Genomic DNA, 24,820 nt, shown 5'->3' with positions numbered 1-24,820 from the left:
AGTATTGTGTGTTTTTCAAGTATTCCTTTCACAGAAGCTGTATTACAGGTCAGCATTCCAAGCGGAATCCACCCCAGCATGCTGAATTTCAAGGACGAAGTGTGAATTTGCAAGCAAAATGTTGATGTGCCTCTATTCTAACCACACCAAAGAGAAACCATGTCTTCAACCTGCTGACATCTTTAGGCGCTTCCCTACAGCATCTTTCATTAATTCAACATATTTCCTATTAGTTTTCTAATTAGCATTGCTTTGCCATTGCCAAAATAGATGGAATTTTTTTTTTAATCATGAGACATCTCTCATAAGAATTATTAGACATGCTAGCAGTAAAAACTCAAATGCTTACAATAAACATGAAAAAATGGCTGAAATATGCATTTTAGTATAGGTACAGTATATTTACTCTCTCTATATGGTATATCACATGTAATCCCCCTCTTTGATTTAGATTCATAGTAAAGGGGCCACACATTCCCTGGGGCCAATCTCACTGTCCTGGACCTCTAACGTCTCTCTCCAAGATTATTATTTTATTTTTTGATCATCTGATCTCTCTCTCATTTGAATACCTCCCCCCAACATCACGGCCAGCATGCCTGAGTAACCCACAGGTATTGTCAACCCAAGGCCTTTTTATTGTAGGCAGCTGTCTTCTTTCCTTCCCTGCAGCTGAGTGCATTTCCTCGATGGATCCTCAGGTCCTTTTAGCCTCAGTGCAACACTACGGTCTTATAATGGGATGGCCCAGTACTCTTGGCACATTAAGATGTTATGGTGTTTGTTTTAGCTTTTCGCATGTGAGCAAGAAAATATTAAATGTTTCTCTCGAGTCCATTCTGTACCAAGCAATTTTAGCACCCACAAATAAGAGGAAAAGGTATCAGAAATACAACATTAAAGGGGCATGCCCAGTTGAAACATTCTTTAAATGTGGTTTGACAGTCTTCTATAAGTTACTACTGTGCACTTGCTTCCTCTCCTCTCTGCATGTTCTTTTGCTTCTGTCTTTCTGCTTACTCACTTGCCAGTATCAGGGACTTGGTAAGTGACAGAAAGATGCAGGGTGAGAATCTGGTGTCTATGTTGGTTGGTTCCTCCAGAAGCAGTTGAGGTAGTGGTGGTAGTAGCAGCAGTGGAGTGGATTTAGAGATAGAGACATAGACTGTTCATTCTCCCTGTGTCTCGTCCTACTGACTCCAGTGGCACGGAGGGGAAACGGATTTAGTCATTCTAAGTTGATTTTACTACCACTGCTGAAGGTGAACTAACTGCAGCTTAGTGGGAGGAAGCATAGAGAAACAGAGTCAAGTACTCGAGCCAGAGTTTCTCCGCTTGCATTTGGCCTTGGTCGCCATCAGTTTTTGCCCCCAAAGTATGAGCTTTTATGTATAAGCTTTTGCTTTTAAAACTGAAAGTTGAATTGGACCCCAGGTAGTGATGCCAGTGGGTTATGAGTCATAAGCATTGTATTTTTCCTGCAGATTGCCACAGAAGAAGGTAGAGGTCTGGACTATGGTTGAAATGCCAACAAAATATCAACTGTAACTTGCCAGGAGGTTTCTCTTGTATTTCTGGTGAGCTTATCCATTGTGTTCTGTAAAACAAAAAATGGCATAAAAGTTAGCAAGAAGATAATGCTATCTCAGACTCCCGCTGGCATTGAAGAGCCATGCCACTACCATGTGGTATAGGATGTCAACGATTCACCGCCTAGTTGCACTCATTTACCTAATTTATTTCATGTTTGTACTTCTTATGGCTACACAAAGCATGAGGTTTTGACTTTATCTTCTGAGTGGTACTTCAGACAAAGCAAGAAAGAAGAGAGATTGTGCAAGAAAGATTCCTCTCAAGACGTTGCGTACATTCCTCCTCCATTTAGAGCTGTGTCACAGGGAGGGAACTGGATGAGACCAGTGCACTATTTGGAGGTTTTGTGTGGGCTGTAGCGGCCACAACAAAACAGCTTGGTGCCCACAAACCAGCTTCCTTTAGAGAAGGTCCTTCTGTCTCCGAAATGTGCTTCTGGACCCACTACTGTAGCAGCAGTGAAAAAAATGCACTCTACTGGTACTATTGGTTTTTGTTTTCTTCACATTTCTTTATTTGTGTAAGAATTTGTGATTAATGAAGACAAATAAGCTAACTGCTCAAATACTGTAATGTGAGAGAAAACTATTGTGATCTGCTTTCTCACTGGGCAGGGCATGTAATATCAACCCCCCCCCCCCCCAAAAAAAAAATCACTTTTGTCCAGTTATCTGTTTTAGTTAAGTTTGCTACTGAGTCATATAAGGAAACTGCAATTGCAGAATAACAACTGAACAAAAACATTCTGATCTATATGCAACAGATTTTAAGATGGAGATTGAAATTTAATGAATTACCTGGGATCCAAGGTGGCCAGAGCGAGTGGCAGAGGGCCTTGCCTATATTTGGGGCTGGTATGATTGTACTTTCAGGTTTTTGATGCTGGTGGCTGGCACAGATCAGTGAGGAGAGGGTTCTTAGAGCCCAGTTGCAGAGAAGACAGACTTGGGGTAGTAGCAGGGTGGTGCTAACTGTGCTTCAAAAAAGTCTGACATTTAGTATTTTTTTTTTTTTTAATATCTTTGTTAAAGCAGGGGAATCAGCAGCAAGAGAGACAGGGCCTACGGCATGGCACAGAGCTGGTGCTGCTCAGAAGTAGCAGTAAGAAGGCTGCAGCCAAACTGAGATTAAAGGGGCCTCTTGTACAGTGGACAAAGGTTGTCACTTGGGGGCCAGTGGGCTAGGTGACGATGCAGGGTGGAGGCAGTGGCAGGAGCTCTGCTGAAGGCGGCCTGATATGAGTGGCTGTATTTATTGGGCAGGCCATCTGAGAGGCATGCAGTCAGCATGAGAGCAGGCTCCTGCCGCTGCTGCTGTTGATGGTTTACCAGACAGTGACGACATAAATCCCGAAGAGAATGCTGTGTCATGGCACCACTTAGGCTGCTGCTGCTAGGAGATGACAAAAAAAAGGACAAATAATTGGTGAGGCACCTTGTGGTAGCTCCTGCCATACAAAAAAATGTCCTGGGGAGCATTTTAAAGTCCCAGAGGTGGTGGGTGCTCGGGACAAATGACTCCTATGGAGAAACCTTTGCAGTGGAATAAGATTCCATGGTGTGTGGGGGGCATATTTTATGGTGGCACTAATACTAGCACAAGCGGCGCTGTGGTCAGCTCGATTCAGGGCTCAAGCCTGGCAGTTTGAAAGGTACAGTTGTCAGCAGAGACAGAAGAATACATGAGGGCGCCCAAGAATGGATTTTGTTCATGGAAAAGGTGCCTAAAATAATTTACAAACTACCTATATAATGAGAAAGCTTACCATGAGAATTTTGGTGACCTAATTGAGGAATTGGGGAAAGTTTAAAATGGAACTATTTTATATCGATGGCATCAAGAATAGGAATCTGAGACTAGAATGTTGTGAACAGTCGATTGTCCCTTTTTATCAGTCCCCCTTCCCCTCAGATTGCATGCCAGAGAAACACATGTACCCTTTCTGACGATAGGGACAGGGGTCCTAAAGGGAACTTTTCTCTAAGATTTCCTGTTGATGCTTTGTGCAGATACTTCTGTTTTAATGCGAAGGAAAACACAGTAAGAGAGGAGGTCTGGGTTGAACGAAGTTGATTGACTTGCTGAAGGTTACTTAGTATGGTGTAGGCAGGACTCGGTTCTTTTTAACTAAAGAGTTCTTGAGTCGATTGCTCTGCTGCCATGGCTTTCGTGCTCGCACACCCCATCGTTCTCAGGGCGCGAGACTCCCCATATACTCTCTCACCTTCTCATTCTTCACTGTGAGTGCTTCCCTTCATTGTTCACAGCTTGAAGTCCTCCTTTGCTTGTGGTTGGACGTGTTTTTTAGCCACATCTGTGCTTGTGCTTGCATGTCTGTCATTAGTAGAGGAGGAAGTTTGAATTCCAAGACCACTGCCAACTTCTTTTAAAGAAATGTGTGCATTTCTGTCTTGTGTTCATAATTTCCTTACATAAAGGGCTTGCTCATATTTTGTTACAGAAATGCATAAATAATGATTTTACAGGACCAGGTTCGCCTTTGATTAAGTAAACTTAGAAGTGTGTTTGTACCTCTAGACAGCTTGTGTTGATGAACTTTTTTTTTTTTTTTTTTTGCAGAATCAGTATTGTTATGGGTGACCACTCACCACCAAATTGTTAAAAATAAGCTTATGGAAATTAAAAATGTTTGCAGTATTCCTTTGGTCCTGTATCAGAAGACTTCCTTGGGTAGTTACAATATAGTTTTTGGTGGAATTTCCTCCTGGGTTTTCTAGTGATGGTAGATCAAGTAATGGAAATGAGTTTTGTGGAAACATTGGGAAAGCTGTCTAAGTGTAGGTAGAGTGTTTTTTGTTTAAAGCAGTATTTTGGAGACCTACTCACATATCGAAGTTACGTGAATAGATAAACAGTATTGTAGATCATCGATTCATTTTTGGACCCTCAGTCTTAAGATTTATTTACAGCACACAATAGTGAGAATAGCTTTACTACAAAATCTAGCTAGAGTTTTATTTTAATGCACATTGCTTTTGACTTCAGAAAAACTACTTGTTTTAGAATTGGGTCGTAAGCAGCTAAAGGTCGTTTACTAAGCATTTTTCCCCATAGACACAGATGAGAGAAAAGCCTTGCTAAATCAGGCCCTAAGATTGTTCATCACAAGGAGACTATGTTCCTATCTCATTGAGCATTAGGAAAAATAAAGAAAAGTTGATCACATAGAGAACTGGTGCATTATGGTGGCCAATTTTCATATTGAAGATGGCAGTCTGATGATGGTTACAGAATGCTTTCTGTGGTAGCTGACTGTGTGATACCATTTTAAGATATAGTGGTGTATGATTTTTTTCAAGAAGACTCCCAGCATTTCTCCAGAATCAGTCTTGCTACATCAATGTTTCCCAACCCTCCCCTGGAAGTACCTTTTGGATGCCCAGTTTGGTTTTCAGGATATCCATAATGAATATGCATGAGGTAGATTTGCATATACTGTCTCCACTGTATGCAGATTTCTCATGCACATGCATTGTGGCAATCCTAAAAATTCAACTGACTAGGTATGCCTCCATGTGAGAGGGGTGGGAAACGCTGCTGTGCCCTATAGTAGCTAAAAGGTGAATTTTAAAAGCCTGGCGTGTGCCAAAACTGGGAGATGCACGCACAAATTGTGCTTGTGCATGCCGAGCAGATTTTATAAGCCACCAGGATGCGTGCGTAAATGCCGCTGTGTGCACAAAGAGAGTTTCCAAAAAGGGGCTGGGCAGGCCATGGGTGTTGGTTTTACAATGAAATTTGCATGTAGATTTTTATGTTTACTGGTCCAAGACAGGGTCCCCCTTCTGTATAAATTTACTTCTGCTATGAATGATGTGTAAGTAATATAACAAAAAAAACTAGACAGCTCAGCAGGGTTTTAAGGGTCATGGCTAATGAGGAAAGGGAGACTATTAAACTAGGAGGGTTTGGAAGTCTTATCCCCTGGGTGAACTAGGAACGAACTTGGGGGAAACTGTTCATGGCGTCGGCATGTGAGCCTTGTAAAATTACGTGGTAGAAGTGGGATTTGTGTGCACTTGCGCACATCCATTGAGCGCACACACATTCGTCCAGGTTTTTTTCTAACATGCGCACATATACACGCGCACATTTATAAAATGACCACGTCCCTGGGTGCAGGCCAACGAATGTGCGCATGTGCGCCCGCACGCTGGTTTAAAAGTTACCGTCCTTGTGTGTTACATCAGAAAAAGGGACTGATGTGATCTTGAAAGCTCTTGTACATCATCCTCTTTGGATAATGCTTATGATGGTCTAATAGATATCACAGCCTGGAAGGAATTCCATCTTTTTCCAGGACCAATATGCTTACTATGACTGCTACCAGTCTTGAGAGCAATTTGGAGACAGACGGTGGTTCTTTCCAAGGTAGCTTAAAGCTGCAGCACCTGCTAGATTCTTTAAAATGTCATTACATTTTTCTTATCTCCAATACTTTATTCTTTTGGCTTTAATTTTAATTGCTTATTCTTTTTAATCCTTATGTTTTTATTGTATTTTTTGTACTATATCTATATAAAATGTATGCATCTTCTACAGAGGCCACACTTCTTTTTTTTTTAAGACTTCCTGGATTGAAGAGGCCCTTCTTTAGCATTTTGTACTATGTTCCCGCTCTCTGTTGTATCATCGCGATGCTTGTGAGCGCTGTCACAGCAGGTCCCCTGACTGACTTAGATTTATGAAGCTGGGAATGACTGAGTTTGGAGAAGTCTCCAAAAGCTTACACTCCCGAGAAATGAAATAACGAGGGGAATCGGAATGGTTTTGGTGTTTTTCACAGCCAGCTAAAGATTGGAATTTTCTTTTGCCAGCCCTGCTGCTTTAAATTATCCATGTCTCGTGAGAGACCTGAATCATAAGCGACTATTGCACCAGCAGAATTTTCTGTTATTTTAGGTTCAAAATAAGATTTATGTTTATGTACAATATCTAAACTTGCCTCACCCCTCCCAAAATATTCAAGAAAGAAAAGCTTATAGCAAGCATGGTTCAGGAAGTGATGTCTAGACTTCGCATGAGTAACTGTAAACACGCTGTATCCCTTGAATTAAAAGATTAGCCGCAAACTTCATTTCTCGTTTTCATTCTCACATTGGAATGTAGTTCCACAATAATGATCATTAATGACACTATTTTACCTTGTTTTGTCTCAGATGATCGCAGTATGATTGTGATGAATTGCAGGAGGACCTTGCGAGACTGGAAGATTGGGCATCCAAATGGCAGATAAAATTTAATGAGGACAAGTGCAAAGTGATGCATATAGAGAAAAAAAATCCTTGCCTTAGTTACACAATGTTAGGCTCCATATTAGGAGTTACCACCCAAGAAAAAGATCTGGGTGTCATAGTGGACAAGATATTGAAATTGGCTCAGTGTGCTGTGGCAGTCAAAACGCAAACAGAATGTTAGAAATTATTAGGAAAGTAATGGTGAATAAAACGGAAAATGTCATAATGCCTCTGTATCACTCCATGGTGAGCCTGCATCTTGATATTGTTGGTATTGTTGCTCAGAGAAGGGTGACCAGAATGATGAAAGGTTGGAACGGCTCCTCTATGAGGAAAGGCTAAAGAGGCTATAGCTATTCAGCTTGGAGAAGAGATGACTGAGAGGGGATATGATAGAGGTGTTTAAAATCATGAGAGGTCTAGAACAGGTAAATGTGAATCTGTTCTTTACTCTGTCGGATAATAGGACTAGGGGGCACTCCATGAAGTTAGCAAGTAGCACATTTAAAACAAATTAGAGAAATTTTTTCACTCAATGTACATTTAAGCTCTGGAATTTATTACCAGAGGATATGATAAAGGCAGTTAGTATAGCTGGGTTTAAAAAAGGTTTGGACAAGTTCCTGGTGGAGAAGTCCATAAACTGCTAAGTTGACTTGGGGAGTAGCCACTGCTATTAAACGGCATTAGTGACATGGGATCTCTTTAATGTTTGGGTACTTTTCAGGTACTTGTATCTGGATTAGCCACTGTTGGAAACAGGATGCTGAGCTTGATGGACCCTGTTTGACCCATTATGGCAACTTCTTGTGACTAGAGGAAGCCTTGAACCCAATGAATATGGCACACTACAAAGACAAATAATAATCTTATCTTTTACAGCAGTGTTTATTAATAAAATAGAATGTATCCACAAAATTGAAACCGTATTACATGTGTAAAAACTTTTTTTTTTGTATAATTGTATTGTTTTAAAGAATATTCGAGCATTAACAATAAAAATAGAAATAAAAAAATCCCAAAATGATCATGTTTCGGCATGCCTGCATCAGGGGGATTTGAGAATTTATTTATTTATTTATTTATTTAGGATTTTTATATACCGACCTTCTCAATACAAATATCAAATCAGGTCGGTTTACATAGAACAAAACTGTCGCGGTTGAGGCGTTACATTAAACAGAGTTTCTGAACATAAGAACATAATTATTAAATATTAAATAAATAGACAACAATAACTCAAAATAACATGAATAAATGTAGGGAATAGTTAAAAAAAGAGGGTAGGCTAAATAGGGATATTTACAACATCAAATAAAGAACAACAAATAAACATCAATAAATAAAGAACATCAATTAAAGATACAACATCAATAAATAAAGATAAATAAAAATAAAGATAAATAAAAATAAATAAAAAAAATAAATAAACAAGATCAATAAATAAAGAACATCAAATAAAGATACAACATCAAATAAAGAAGTGAAAAGATGTTTGACACAGTAAGAGTGGGAGAATTTGACTTTTCCCATCATTGGTTTCCAAGGCTTAATGGTTAAGGATAGTAACCGCCGCATCAAGCAAGTTACTCCGATGCTTGGTTACCCCGACTGCACAGATCAATGCCTTGTTGGATGTTGTCTGAATGTAAATCCTCTTTTCCACATTTCTCCCTATTTTTCTGTATTCTGCAAAATTTGCAGCCAATTGCATTGAAAAGGTTAGAGAGACACGGAGAAAGTGATGTGTGTACCACTAGCTGCTTAAGATTTGGGCTGGTTTTGGTAGTGAAGTGTTTATATTCCTAGTTTCAGTATGTCTGTGCCTTGTAAATGACTAATTGCAAGCTAACTGTATATCGGTGTAAGCTGGCCGCTTTTATGGTGCTTTTGTTCATCTGGAGAGAAAATGTACTGGAAAAGATGAAGTACCTTCATGAGTGAATCATAGAATGCAGGCCTGGGGGACAGGGGCACAAGAGGGAGTCTTCTTTTACCTGTTTGAATGAGTAACTGTCAGCATATTTATGATGAAATGTCCATTTTGGTGCGGTACATACCAATGCTTGCTTTCACTGATTTAACCATTATGTAGGCCCTTAATGTCTTTTCATGGAAGTCTTCCATATTAAATAGAAATTGTTAAAACATGTGGCTTCTATTTTTGGCTTGCCACTGAGTTCGCGTGAGCCTGAGAAAATCACTTTAATTTCCCTTTGGGCCAGATGTAGTAAGGGGTCTCTACATTTATTTTGACTGCTTTCATGGGACCGTTGCATCTGTTTATCTAGCTAAAGTAATAATTTTAATCATTTAGTTGGTTGTGTTTTTAGTAAGGAAGTGTCTTTCTACAATACTAAACAATATAAATATAATAACAATTTGGCCTTTTTTTTTTTCCACAGAATAACTAAGCCATTAACATTTGCTGACTGTGTTGGCGACGAGCTGCCTTTAGGATGGGAAATTGTGTACGATCAACAGATTGGCGTTTATTATATGGACCACATAAATCGTGAGTAGAAAAATAGTTTTGGAATATGGTACTAGGCGTACTAGATGGCCCTGTTTTGGTCCTTTATCTGCTGTTGTTTACTATGTTACTATGGTAATGGAAAGATAAGCATTTTCCATCTTTCTGTGCATTGGGACTAAAAAGTGCCTTTGTTGTCTTTAAAAAAAAAAAAAAAAAAAATAGTCCCAGTGAATGTATTCTGATCCCATGTAAGGAAATGGCAGAGGATTAGCAACTTATTTGATACCTCAAAATTCCCGAGTTACGTAAATATCTGGTGAAGTTCAACTAATTTGCATTTTTTTCCTCATGCTCAGGGACCTTTGTTTTCAGTTTTGATTTTATTTTCCCCCAAGAATTTATCAGTTTATTATAACCAGCAAAAACAGGAGAAAAGCATTGGGACAAAAAAGTGTCATTTTTTTCAACTGATTTTCTGTCTTTTGTTTGGTTATAGTAAAACATTGATAATGTACTAGGGAAAATAAAATAAAAACAAAACATGTAGACATGATATTTGGGCCGTCTCAAGGAATATTCTGCTCTCTCCTGAGATTTATATATTGTTCATAATTTTTTTTGCACACATGAGCCTTTAGAATAAAGGCCTTAATTATTTGTAATATAGCTATAGTAATATTTATCTTCTAGTAGTAGAACATAAAGCCAAGATGTTTTTTAGTTTGCATAAGGTTTGTTTTCTTCATTTTTACCTTAATTGAAGTACAAAAAGGTAATTAACTGTATACAGTTTTGGAAGCACCTGACCACCTATTAGCTATTCCTTCCATTTCTCCTAATCCCACAGACTGCATGCCTGGGCAGCACTGGGAATTCTTGCTGGCCTTGTGGGCTGGAGGGACATCTCCAAGATAATACCATGGTTTATGGCAGTCAGGGTCAGATGCCTTTCTCTTCTCCTCCCTAGGATTGAATGCATTGTCTTTCTGGCTGTTCTTTTGCACAACCCAGCAAATAGTCAGTCGTGATGGGATACTTCCTCGTGGGGCTTGCAGTAGGCTAGTTGCACCCAAAAGTCTTTATGACTTGTGGATTAAGCTCTTCCCATTTCTCTAGCGCCAGTGAATATGCCCCTGGCCTCTGCATACTGACCAGCTGTCTCAATTGCTGTATTTTTGCCCCAGTGGGAGGTTTTTATTTAATTTAAAAAATGCATTTCCAGTGGAGCCTAAAGTGCTTTATAATAGCACATACATACATACAAAATATAAATCATCAATAATAAAGAAGAAAACAGATTAGATAAATACCTAAAATATATTCGTTTCACATATATAGTTCTATGCAAAGTTTAGGTACCTCTGTTCATATTGTATTTCTCAATGAATCTTTGTGTGAACAGAAGTTAACACAAACTCTACATGGTACAAAGTTAAACACTATCTTTCTGCAGTTTTTAATGCAAAATTACTATATATTTGCTCATATTAACAGATTGAAAATAGTAAAACAGTGAATAGGGCATGTGTAAAAGTGTGGACACCCTTTCGGTTGATTCATTACTACTTATTTTTTTAAACTTAAAGCCCCAAATGTTGATTGACTCATTAGGCCTTCAGTTAGTCTGATGAAGACAATTCCTTGGTTGAACAAATATTTTGATCCTTCTAATATCTCAGGTTCTGAATGCTATTCTGTCTACTTTCAACAACCATGGGTTCCTCAAGCTAGCTGTCTGGGGATTTTAAAATGTTCATTCTTTCAAAGGGTATTAAACAAAATCTCAACACTTCCAAGCAGCAATTTCAATTATCAGAAACATTGTTTAGAAATTGAAGTTACATGAAACAAAATCAAGGCAAGATCTGGAAGGCTAAGAAAAATAGAATCCATCTGATTACTGCAACCAAACTACTGAAATGTTTAGCTGACACTGTCCACAATATAGTGTTGATTACACAACAGTGATCTGCATGGGAGAGTTGTCAGAAAGAATCCTTTTCTGTGACCTCATCAGAAAAGTATTCATCTAAAGTATGCAAAACAAACCAAAGATAAGCCTGAAACTTTTTGGAATAATATGAAAATTCAACTTTCTGGCCACAGCCACACAAATATATTTAGTGAAGAAGGGAGGAAGCATTTGAAATAAAACAAACACATTGCCATCTGTTAAGCATGGGGGGTTGATCTATAATTTTTTCAGGTTGTGTGGCAGCCACTGTTGCAGAAAATATTATGTATGTGATAGGAAGCATGGATGTAAGCAAATATCAACATCTCCTAGAAGCTAATGTCCCACAGTGAAAAAAAATTGAAGCTGAAGAGGTTGAATATTTCAGCAAGACAACGATCTGAAACATACCTCCAAAATTAATTGTGCTTACAGGAAAGAAAGATGAAGGTTTAGGAATGGCCTTCACAGTCTCCATACTTAAATATTATTGAAAATTTGTGTGGAGATCTCAGACATGTAGTGCATGCAAGGAGACTTGAATATTGAGAATATTTCTGAGATAGAAGAGTTCTGAAAGGGAGCAGTGGGGGGAAAAATTCCAAAAACAAGAATAGAGAGACATTTAAGAGAGATTTTTCAAAAGGATTTATGCATCTAAATGGGCTTTTGAAAACTGCTACTTTTACGCATGTAAATCTTTTGAAAATTCACTCCATAGCTGGCTATAGGAAACACTTGGAAGTTATTTCTGCCAAAGGAGATGTTACAAAGATGCTGACTCGCTTATGCCATATTCACTTTTTATTATTTTCAATCTGTTTAAAATCGGCAAATAGTAATTGTGCATTAAAATTGCAGAAATATGTCATGTTCAAGTTCGTATTGTGTAGAGGCTGTCAGATTCTGTTCACTTAGAGATTCATTGAAATATGCAATTTGTTCAGGGATGTCTAAACCTTTGTACACGACCGTATATCAGGGTACTCAGTAAAACGTTTATATCTGAAAATATAAAGAAATTGTGTACTTTGAAAAATCCCTCCATGGTTTACCTAAGCAGGTTCCTGACTCTTTTTTTTTTTTGTAGGGTCTGCTTATATCTTAATCTCTGTTTTATATGTTTACAAATACTGTGTCTTTTTCCCTGGGAATACAAGCAGAGGTGTGGGGAGAAGCAGGGAGTTAAGTATTCCATCCTCTTACTGGAACATAGGCTTGCATGTTTCCCAGGGTAATGTTGGGGACAGCTTTACTAGTTTTGTATTTTGCCCCTTTGCAGAGCTCACACAAATCGAGGACCCAAGAGAGCAATGGAGAAGGGAGCAGGAGCGGATGCTGAAGGAGTACTTAATTGTGGCCCAGGAGGCTCTGAATGCGAAGAAAGAGATTTACCAGATAAAGCAGCAGCGTTTCGAGCTAGCCCAGGAGGAGTACCAGCAGCTGCATGAACTGTGCGAGGATGACAGCCACTCCCATACCAGCTGTAGGGGCTCCTTTTCTACCATTCTTCCGCTTCACCCTGCCCCCTTCCCTTCAAACTGTGCACATTTCCACCGAGATTGTGTTCCCATCACGGATCCCCATGTAAAAGTACAGCAACCTTTCAACAGGTTACTGGTTTCCACAGGTTATTTCTGGAGATAGATATTGTAGATGTGTGTACAGTTTTGGAAGCTCCTGACCACCTATGAGCTATTCCTCCCCTTTCTCCTAGTTCATTAACCCCTTCCACAGACTTGCAGGCTTGGACATCTCCTCCAAGATAATACCACTGTTTACGACAGTCATATATATATCTATATGAGAGAGATCGGCATACATTAGACACCCAGTGTGTGCATAATCATTACAGATATCCTGAAAACCTGCCTCCAATGGAGGATAGGGAAACACTGTGCTAAACTGCCAGATTCAGTATAAAGTCTGAATTGCACAGGACCCCCTAGTCTTTATGGGACCCTTTGGCATGTCACATGTCAATAATTCAGGTTAAAGCTAGCAGAGAAGGTGAAAGATGCAGGTAATAAGCACTTCTGTCCTCCGGTTGGGAGGGAGATGAGAGAGGGTAATGCTGGAAGGAGAGGGTAGAAAGATGTTTGTGCTGCGGAGGGGGGAACGGGAGTGGGAAGGTAAGGAAGGAGAAAATGGGGAGGACTGAGCCTTTCAGGTCTGGGAAGACAAGCAGGTTTGGGCCTGGTTAGTACCCAGAAAGAGCAGGTGCTGTGGGCTGCAGAAGACGATGGCAAACCACTGTAATATCCGGCCAGGAATGGCACGATCGCACGGAGGTGCTGTGATGGCCAAAAACTGGGTACCTTTCCTTCACCATCTCTGCTGAACTCTGCACTCCCAGCTTGGGCTCTCCTCTGTCTATAGAAGAGCTCTGCCGGGAGTGGCATTTAAAAGTTTAGTCTTTTTAAGTATTTTTATTGGCATATTCAAAGCAAATACAACAAACCCACAATGAGACATTTTCCATGAAATCACATCTAATACCCTCCTAACCACCTTTCCCCCAAATTGTATTTAAAACCCCACACAGCATGTGTAGAAGAGAAATAACGAAAGACACCTTCTGCTCGTATCAGCAGCAAGAATAATAATAACAGTAAAACAATACAGATAATAAGGCAAGGGGCAGGAAAACCAAGATACAAGAAAAGCTGCATCCCATCTTTAATGGGTACCTTAGGGGCGTGAAGGGACACGACGTTCCCCCACTAGCACAAGAGATTGCTGTACCTCCCCAGGGAGTGCCTGAAAGACAGGCTGCCAAATCGCAAGAAATCCCTTCCTACTTTTAGGCAATAAGGGATTCATAGATTTATGTTCTAACAGGAGCAGTTCTATCATATTTGCTTTCCACATACCTTCCGATGGGCCAGCAGTATCCAGCCATTTTGCCATAATACACTTTTTCACTACTAAACAGGCTTTTAACTAAGGGAAACCTTTGAACCCTATTTATCAAAATTTCATCCTCATTCATACACAGCACACAAAAGGCCACGGACCATGAAAAACGAACTCCGAAAAGGGAACACAGGGGTTTCAGAATAGGCTGCCAATATTCCTGATTTTGTACACAGGACCACAAACAGTGCAGTAAAGTGGTGCTGGCTAGGGAGCACTTTAAACATTTATCGGATGGAGCAATATGCGCTTTCTATGTTTTTTAGAGGTGAAAAAAATAACGTATGGGCTATTTTAAATTGCATTTCCCTTAAAGACATACTCTGTCAACTTGTTGACCAAAATAGGTTCCGCTAGAATATCATCATCCTGAATAATCTCGGCAATGTCCTTTGCCCAAATTGCTGTTAAAGTCTGTAATAAACTAGAAACAGTAACAGAGTGGATATATTTATATGCCTTAGACATCGATATTTTCCCCACATTCATTAAATGTAGGAGCCTTTGAAAGGCACCAGAAGTACACTTAGGCCAGACTTTTCCCAAAGAGCCACAAAATAGCTCTGTATCTGGAGATAAGCCAGATAATCTGTTTTACTCATACTGAAATGCTCAGTGCAATATTCCAAGGAATGTAATTTTCCCATATTAAGATCCAGGAAAAACTGTATAGAGTCTACCCCCTTACTTTCCAATTGCTTAAACATAGCTTGAGAGTCCCTTTGGTTGAACTGTGGATTACCAGTCAGTGGCAAACACGGAGAAATTTCCCAGGAAAGGTGCAATAACTTCCTAATAAATTTCCATACCCTGCTAGCACTTTGAAATAACGATTATGAAATCAAAGTAGGGAGCTTATTCTTGGGGGCATACAAAATATATTTTAAATTGAGAGGTGAGGCAAATTGTTTCTCTGTCTCCAAGGTACTACTTTTACTCTGGCCACCTAACCAGCTAGAAATCCACCTTAGGATAACTCGGCTTGGACACTGGAAATCTTGCCTCCTTAGATTTCCATATAAATCTAGAACAGAGATTTTATATACTTGGTATCTTTCCTCAGGAGTACAATAGGGATCATTTGCAAGAGAGATAGTAATTTCGGAATCAATATCATCTTCAATAAAGCTACTTGCCCCAAAACTGAAATCGGATACTCCTTCCAAACTTGGGTTCTCTGTTTGAATTCCATTAACAGAGGCACTATGTTATAATTGTACCACTGCATGAAAAGCAGATGTCTAATATTACAATTTGATTGCCTACCAAAAACAAATCCCGTTTGTTAAATGGCTATTAAATTTGGAAGAACATATTTCAACCTATTTGCCAGTAATTCTGCATAATTTTTTTAAAAATTCTTTTATCGTTTTCCAAAAAAAATACACCAAACCAGATTGTAAGATACAAAGAGAAAATTCAATGTTCCCCAATTTCCCTACCTCCCACCCCTCCCCTAACTACACGGTAACAGGACTTGTTCCAGGACAAGATATACAGGTAGGTTGAAGACACAGTCGCTTGCCATAAAGAGAAACTGACTGTCCAGCGGAGCCTCACTGATGGGTCACAGTTGGTTCGGATACCTAGGCAGTGCCATGAGAGACACAGGGAATCCTAAAGTGCAGGAATCGCAATCGCCACAGAGCTAAGAAGTCATTTCGTGCTCTAACATAGATGTTATATAGGCTTTCCAGACATCCAAAAAGAAGGCATATTTCCATGAGGAAGATCTGCAGGCTGTCAGCTGTTCAAAAACTGCCATTTTATGCAGTCACAACCGTCAGTATGTTAGAGATGGGGGGCTCCGCAACTGTCCAGTGAGCCAAAATCGATTTCTTGGCCAATAGAAATGCTTTTCGGAGAAACAGCCATTGTGAATTTGTGATGGTTTATTTATTTATTTATACATTTTTTTGTATACCGTCATTCAGTGGGTTCCATCATAATGGTTTTCAGCAGTTTTTATAAAATCTTATACAATGTAAATTCCTAAAACATATAACTTAAAACAATAATAACATATTTAAAACATCACTAAAGTTAGCATCGGTAATATCCTCTTATGGCTTGAAATTAAAACAGTAAAAAGCGAGATACAGTTCATGAATCATAGTGTTTCCAGAAAGATGAAGTTAGTAGTCTCCTCTAGATTTTCAAAGAGAAGCAGCCCCCCAGAATTTATGTAAGACATCACAGTCCCAGAAACAATGGAGGAAAGTACCTGGGGCAGCCTTACATTTTATATAGCGATCTGAACTTACTAATTTGGCCTTAAAGGCCCAAGTAGTAGGTACATACAGATGGTGAAAGAATTTACTCTCTAAACAACACATTTTCAGAGACTCCAGTAAGATGCACAAAACAATCTTCTAACATTTTGTGAGAAATCGGGATGTCCATCTCCTGAGTCCAGCGATCTACCAAGGTCTGTATATCATCAGGAGCCTGTACACCTTTAAGCGCTTTGGTTAGAAAGGCACAAGACACCTTCCCTGGGGGCACTGAAACACCACCCCCTCGCCAGTCGATGAATATCAATCAACTCAGATCTTTTGAATAAATCAGTTTCAATGAAATGACAAACTTGTAAATAGGCGTAAAACTCCCTATGGGAAAGGTCAAGCTCAGATTGGAGATCATTGAAGCAGCGAATAGTCCCCATATCATCCTGGAGGAAATATCGCAAGGATGTCAACCCTTTGTGAGCCCATGTTAAAAATACAGTATTATCAACTCTCGGTAAAAAACCGTGGATGGCCCACAATGGACAAGAAAGAGGAGACCTCCCAAGATATTTGCAGCTGGTTGCTCACTACCAAATGTCTTAGTCTTTGATGTCTCCAGAGATACCAGATGTTCCTTGGGGCCATCCCAGCTCTTTATCAGCTCATTGTTGCCAGAATGTCTCAGGAATGCAGGGAACAAATGGTGATCATGACATGCCTTTGTACAATCCCTGCACTCAAATCACATGCAATATATTGATTCATACTCATCAATCATTAGAGCCTGTTCTGAATCATAGCTGTCTATTCGTTGTACAAAGTCTTCTGGAGATCTAGCTAACTGTCTAAAATTATCTTTCCACAGATCCAAACACCCAATCATTAACATGTCTCAATAGACAAACTAGATTGTAATGTTGCAAGTTCGGCAGTCCATCCCACCACCCTCCCAAGGTAACTGTAATTTAGTGAGGGCCAACCGAGCCCTTTTGTTGTTCCATAGAAAGTTGCGAAGAACTTTAATTCTAGGGAATGCTTATGCTCAATCCAAACTGGCAACATTTGCAGAATGTATAGCTATCTTGGCAACCCCATAATTTTGAATAGGTGTATCCGCCCACTAATGGACAGTGGGAGTGTTTGCCACTCAGCCAACCTCCTTTTGGTCTTTAACAAGTGGGAGGATATTACTGTTATAGATCTTCGAGATATCAGCTGGGATGTTAATCCCTAGATATTTCATCTCTGTCACGGCCCAACATAATGGAAATGGCCCTGGCCACTGGGCCTTCAAAGTCCCAAGAACATCCAGGGCCTCTGACTTATCACAATTTATCTTGAGACCTGAAAAAATACCAAATTTAGTCTAAAGGGCCATAACATGTTGTAGAGGGGGAACTGGTGCAGTAAAATAAAATCTAGGACGTCATCTGCAGATGTGGTTATCTTAACCGATTCTTCACCCCGCTCAAAAGAGGGGATAGGGGACAGCTTTGTCTTGTGCCTCTCTGAGGTTCAGTCACTGGACATATATCCATTCGCTAAGATAATAGAGCAAGGCTCCTGATACAATAAAGAAATATTATGAACAAAATTACCCTCAAAGTCATAACGATGAAGTACTAAAAACAAATAATGCCAGGCTACCCGGTCAAATGCCTTTTTGGCATCAAAACCCATCACCAATACTGGCGTCTTGGAAAATTTACACTGAGCCATCGATGTCCACAGTCTAACAATATGCTTACTCGCTGTCTTCTCTTTACAAAGTCCATCTAATTCTGAGAAATTAAAGCTGGCAAAATTACATTCAATCGAGAAACAAGAGTTTTAGTGAATAATTTCAAATCAAAGTTTGAGAGATATGGGAGGACCATAATATATGCCTTTTTGGTGTCTCATGGAAATGTACCTTGCTGTAAAGCAGCTGAAAAAATATTCTTTGAGGGTTAAGCATAGGCCTCCGCATAACACCTTGTAAAAATCTGCATTAAGACCATCTGGGCCCGGAGCCTTATGCAAAGGGCTGGAATTAATACCTTCCATGATTTCTGAGATGGTGAATGGTCTATTTAACCAAGACTTTTGTGATTCCGTCACCCTCGGAAAAAGCAGCCCCTGAAAAAAAAAATCTTGTGCTTCCCCAGCACCAACTACTGGGGCCTCACAATAGTTCATAAAAGGACCTAAAAATCCTGCATATAGCCTTGGGGGAAGTCTGACGAATCCCACAGGAATCTTGCAATGCTTCTATATAATTATGTCCCCTTTTAATTTTTATCAAATTGGCCAATAGTTTGCCAGCTTTATTTCCAAAGCAATAGCGTTTGTGAGGTATATTTGGTAGTCTTTTGGAGGAGGTAACAATTTAAATTGTACAGGGACTCTCTCTATATAACCATTTAGTAGCTGCAGATGAAAATTCAATGAATCGAGCTTTAATTTTTTTGAAACTTGTGTTCCAATTCGATTATCCGCCTATTAAGTAATGTTTCTCCTAACCACATAAGCCGTAATTTCCCAATGCATCACAGCTTTCCCTGCTTCCCAGAATAATAGAGGATTCGACTTATGAGATGAGTTATGATCCTCATTCTTTCCATTTAGTCTTAAGAAAGGCCTGAAATTCCCCATCACTGGAGAGATGGGTTGGAAATTTCCATCTGTGCTGTCCTGCAGTAGTGGGCCCCCAATTTTAAGATCTACCCAGAGCATGGCATGGTCAGAAAACTCTGTGGGCCCTATTTCTGCCTTATGTATCTGAGAAAAGCTGGCTGTGGAAACCAAAATATAGTCAATCCGAGACATGGATTCGTGCATCCGAGAGACATGAGTGAAATCATTTTCTTTGGGATGCATAAACCTCTACACATCTATTAAATGCAAATGTTTACACAAAATGGTATGCCCTTCTTAAGCCCTAATCTAGGGATAGACACCTTAGATTGGTTATCCAAGGATGGATCTGCAACACAATTAAAATCCCCTGCTTAACAATAAGGGCCCCATAGCATGGGTTGTTAAAACTTGCATGAGGTCCTTGAAAAACAGATGTGAGTAGACATTGGGGGCATACACACTACCTGTGGTAACTGTTCGTTCAAATAATTTCCCCATGACGAGCACATAGCGACCCTCACTATCTCTATACTTGGAGGCATGCTCAAAAGCTACTCCTTTGCCCAATAAAATGGCAATGCCTTCTTACCAGTTGACTGCGGGGGGAATAGTAGACCTGGCCTACCCAATCCCTAAGCAACTTGATGTGCTATTGATCATTTAGATGAGTCTCCTGCAGACACACAATCTGGGCTCTATGCCTGCGAAGTGAAGCCAACATTTTTCACCTGCTTTATCGGGGATCCCAAACCCACTATATTCCAGGAGAGAATCTGTAAGGATCAGCCATATTTAATCCAAGAAAAAAACCCCATCAGACTTGCTAAGGCACCCCTCTGTGAAACACTCACTGATTCCCCCCCCCAGCCTAGGGAATCGGCAGCCCCCAAACACACCTCAGGTTCCTCAGTTCCTGCCAGCGAAAACCACTTGTATCCCCAGCCAAATACCAAATCCGTCCCCTTCGCCTTCCCTCCCAGCTCCCACAGTCCCCAAAACCAATCTCCAACAAACCTCCAAGAAAACAAGGAGGATCAGAGGCATTTCAGATCTGTTCCGGTGCTCCCCCCCCAAGCCATAGAGCCTCGCAAATACCACAGGAGCCCATCCTCCAAACCAATGGACATATTATCTGGAACACCAGCACTAAGACAAAAAATTGAAAAGAGAGAACAACAAGGTGCAGTCCAAAGTACAACTTGCAAACATTAAACCATAAATCATTGCAGCTTTAGCCTAGGGGCTAAGCAAAACTATTAGGCCCAACAAAAAAGAATGTCACTTCACAGACAGGGAGGCCAAAGAAGTCTATGCACTGGCTACAGCCTCACCTTCCAGGCTCCATTGTGCTCCACTCATAGTCTCGCTGGGATATTGTAAATTATATCTCAGCTGACGATTGTGAAGATCTGCACAAATCAGTGAAAACTCTCTTCTTTTGGGAAACCACGGTGGAGTAATCTTGGAAAAGGAGGCTCTTGCACCCCTCATGAAGCAAGGAAGATTTTTCTTCCTGTAGGCCTAATGTATGGTTGATTTATGCGCAAAATTAAAAAATCTGGCTATCACAATCCGTGGCCTTGTAGAGTCCCCTGCACAGGCCCCCAGGTGATGGGTACATTTGACATGGCAGCACCCCTGAAGATGTTCTAAGGCCCAGTTCCACAAGCAGCCAGCCTTCCAACAAAGCATGGATTTCACGACCAGAAAGAGACTAGGGGAAACCCACAAACTGGAGATTGTTCCTCCGGGACCCGTTTTCCAGGTTGTCAGTTTTGGATTCCAAAACCAGTATTTGTTTTTCCAGTGTCCTCTGCTGCAGGGTGTGCGTTTCCAATTCGACCTCTGCCCCCCTTCTTCGCATATCTTCTACCTGCTGCTTGATCATATGCAGCGTCTCATTTCCTGACGCTATTTTCTGGGACAGATCTTGAAAGCGACCATCTAGGGCCTGTACCATGGTCCAAGTCGCCTCCTCCAGTAGCGCGCTATTGCTTGCAGCTGGGCGCACAGGCTCGGAGGGCCATCAGCCATCTTGGTTTTGTTCTGCTTACCCAGCGTTTTGGTCTCCCTCTGAGGTTTGCTGGCCATATCCCAGCTGATTGGGAGCAGGAAGACCTTGCTACATGTCTGGGAAGCCACTGGGAAGCAGAGCATTGATATGGGCAAAAAGAAACAAAAGTAGAAAACAGGTACCTTTTTGGAGGGGGCACCGGGAGCATGTCTCGCTTGCTCATTGGATCACATGTTCTCTTGCATAAATTTTTAATGTCGAGGTTTAGGAGGGAAATAGACCTATACAAAGTGGGATTGTTTGGTTCCTTACCCGGTTTAGATAATACTAACGAATCTGGCATTTCTCCCTTTTGAATCATTGTATTAAAAAGACACTTGCACATGATCACAAAGAGCCTTATAGAATGTAGCATGAAGACCATCTGGTCCTGGAGATTTAAAGCATTTTAATTCCTTAATTCCCAGAATCTCCTCTGACATAATTGGAATATTGAGTTGTGCCAGTATCTTGTCCTTTAATTGTACCTTGTTTATAAAATTGGACCTGGCAGTGGGATCTTCCCCATTGGCCATATATAATGCCTGATAGGGAAAATCTTTCATGACTTCTATCTCCTGCACATTGGCACAAATATCCCCCCTGGAGTTCTTAAGACCCTTAATATGCACAGACCCCCTCTGTGCCCTCACCAAATTGGCCAAAAGCCAACCTGCTTTGTTACTGTATCCATAAAGCTTCTACTTTACTGCAAATAAAGAACCCAGCGCTCTGTTATGGAGGTGATTATTCAATAGCTTCTGGGTAGTCAAAAATTTCTCTTTCCATTCATTAGTCCCTAAGGTATTAAACTTTGCCTTATATGCAGCAAGTTGTTTATGGAGCGCTATATTTTTTTTTTTATTAAGACCCTTTCGTTTAGAAGATATGTAACTAATTATTTCACCTCTCATGACAGCTTTCGTTGTTTCCCAGTAGAGCAATGTTGAAATTATGCTCAGCAAACTCCTGCCATTTTCCTTCCAAGTATGACTTGAAATCTGTATTCGTAGTTAAGCATGCGGGCATTCACCAAACCGGGGATCGTGTAGCAAGATTGGTTCGTGTTAATGAACAAATCACTGGACAATGGTCTGATATTACTAGGGGTCCAATAGTCGCGGACTCTATATCTTGAAACCACCTCTCAGACATTAATATAAAATCTATTCACACTATGCCAGGTCACGTGAGCCCTGGCATAGTGTGTATAATCTCTTTTGCCTGGGTGAAGGATCTGCCATATATCTAACAAATTGAATGCTGGACATAAAAGATTAACCCCCTTGTTGTCACTATTGGGGCTTACTCGCAAACTGGGCCACCGATCCAGCATATTATCTGCAATTCAATTAAGATCCCCTCCTAAAATAATAGGAGCTTCACCCATACCCTGTAAACTAGTAATAAAGCGATCAAAAAAATTATGATTATAGCTATTGGGAGCATACACTGATGCCAGAATGTCATTCCTCTCATTGAGCTTCCCCCCCCCCCCCCCACCAATATAAAATGTCCCTCAGGATCGAACTTAACTTGTTCCATTTGGAACGAGACATTTTTATGGCTTAAAATAGCAATCCCACAACTCTTAGTAGAACCTTGCACTGAGAAGACCTGGGACACCCACTGCCTCTAATTTTAAATGCTCCTTTTCCCAACATATGGGGCTTTTGAAGGAAAACAAACTTTTTCAATTGTGATATTTTTTCTCGCTTAATTGAGCGCCTAAAAGTTAGTTTTATGTTGAAAGTGGGTGCATAGTACTGCATAACAAGCATCTGTGAAAAGTGCAAGGTAATGTTTGCCCTAAGGCAATTGCTGGATTTGGTTTTCATGACACGCTTCAAGCTCTCGTCTCCAAAGAAGTAAGTGATCAAAAATACTCTAAAGATGTTTCTCTTGCAGCACGATCGCCAAGCTTGCTACTAATGAGGTCGATTTTCTTATACCCCTGGTGCTTGTAGGCTCGCAGGTATCAGTGAATTTTCAAAAATCCGACGATAGTCCAGCTACTCTGGTATCTTCAACCTTTTGTACATTGCAGATGCAAAACAGATTGGGTAAAGCAGATAAAGGGAATTAAAAAAATTGAATCCTACATTTAGTCCACTAGCCCCATGCTACTCCTGCACCTGGCACCCCAGGTAAAGCACTTAATTCTAATCAATTACCAAGCACAAACCTTTTGAGTAACAGCAATCCTTTATGTTCAAAATTAATCCAAAAAGCTTCAAAAAGCACTAGTTAACCAGTACCAAATGGTAAACTAACCCAATAGCATGCCCACTCTTTTGGCTGTGAGGCGGGGTTATGAGTGTTGTCATGCCTTTTTTTTTTTTTTTTTTGTATGATTTGGGCACTTGCCTGTATCTACCAGGGAAGGGGATTTGCATATTGTCAAGACTGAATTGCCAACCAGATTTCGCAGTTTAAACATCAATCCCCCTCCTAGTCAGGAGGGAGGATTGGAGAGTAAGATGGCAAAGCTGATTAGCGAGTTTATATCCTGCAATATATACTGAAGCTTTTTTTTTTTTTTTTTTGTTCAAAGCTGAAAATCTCCCATTCATTTCTGGCCTTTTTTTTTTTTTTTTTATTGTTGGAATCCCATTTTAATGCTGCTGGCATAACACCACGGTACAAAGGAACGTTTCCTGTTCATTCAATAGTGGACATTTTAAGCTATTCTAATAGTATGTGACTACAGGCGTTTGTACCAAGTTGTGATTGCTGGCTTTTCAGTTAAATCTCTCTTTTATCTGTTTAGGTTGGCTTTGTGTGCTGCAGTTTAACAGCTTGAACGACGACCTGTCATATAATGCCACCACCTGCTCAGTGTGATCTTGGCTAACCCTCTAATTTCTTGGCTTGGCACAATTTCTATAGTGTTTTATGAAAAGAAAGGCATTACATTAAGGCATATTCCTTTCTTTTCTTTTTTTTTTTTAACTTATTCTGACCTTGCATGAAATGCTAATTTTATTACTGATGCATGGTACACCATAATTCAAATATCTATGCAGATTAAAAAAAAAAAAAAAGAAACATCCAGTGGATTGCAGCACCTTCGTTTTGTAACCTGTTTAGAAATTGTAGGTTTATGTGTGCCTAACTCGCCTTGCAGTACATTCTGGGATTCCAGTTATTTTTTGTTCTTGATAAGAAGAATCCGGATTGCAAGCCTCAGAATGCTCTGTGTCCTGTAGATGTAAACTTTCACTTTGCAAATGGCCTAAGGAAAAGTGCCTGCATGCATTTACATCTACTGTTTGGTGCAAGTAATTTTCTGAGCAAACCGTACCCCCAGGAATGTCTTCCCCCATTGCTTCAGATAAGTGCATGTAGCGGACGCACCCATGTAGGGTGGGCAATTTTTTAAAAAGCAGATTTCTTTGGGTAAAGCACTGGTTTTTTTAATTACTCTCCCTGTTGCTAAGTTGTTATACGACTCATGGCACAGTTTTTTTCGTTCTTTTTTAAAGAGCTTTTCAGGTTGTCAGTAATAATCCAGAAGTCATTGTAAAATGGAAACATTTGCTACTTTTTCAGCTTACTCCGGATTTTCGACCAACACGAAGTATGACCCTTACCAGATTAAGGCAGAAATAGCAGGCCGTCGAGATCGAGTAAGTACCAGCATTTTGTATTTATCTGTCCCTCCTTTTTATAAACCCTACTACACCCCAGTAGGCATGCCTGTGCAGCACTGAGCAGGCCCAG

At 40.2% G+C, this 24,820-nt stretch overlaps 1 protein-coding gene across 1 annotated transcript in view; it reads left to right on the top strand.

Annotated features, from left to right (window-relative positions):
- The window catches only part of WWC3 (WWC family member 3), a 319,559-nt gene that overhangs the window by 72,706 nt on the left and 222,033 nt on the right, over positions 1-24,820 (top strand). Inside the window, exons 2-4 of the mRNA XM_029604359.1 lie at positions 9,257-9,366; positions 12,564-12,767; positions 24,650-24,726. Coding sequence (XP_029460219.1) covers positions 9,257-9,366; positions 12,564-12,767; positions 24,650-24,726 — 391 coding nt within the window. The remainder of the gene's footprint in view (positions 1-9,256; positions 9,367-12,563; positions 12,768-24,649; positions 24,727-24,820) is intronic.

Source organism: Rhinatrema bivittatum, chromosome 5 (genome assembly GCF_901001135.1).
Source record: "Rhinatrema bivittatum chromosome 5, aRhiBiv1.1, whole genome shotgun sequence".
NCBI lineage: Eukaryota > Metazoa > Chordata > Amphibia > Gymnophiona > Rhinatrematidae > Rhinatrema > Rhinatrema bivittatum.
The sequence above is the reverse complement of the archived record's forward strand: the minus strand, read 5'-3'. Positions and strand labels throughout refer to the sequence as shown.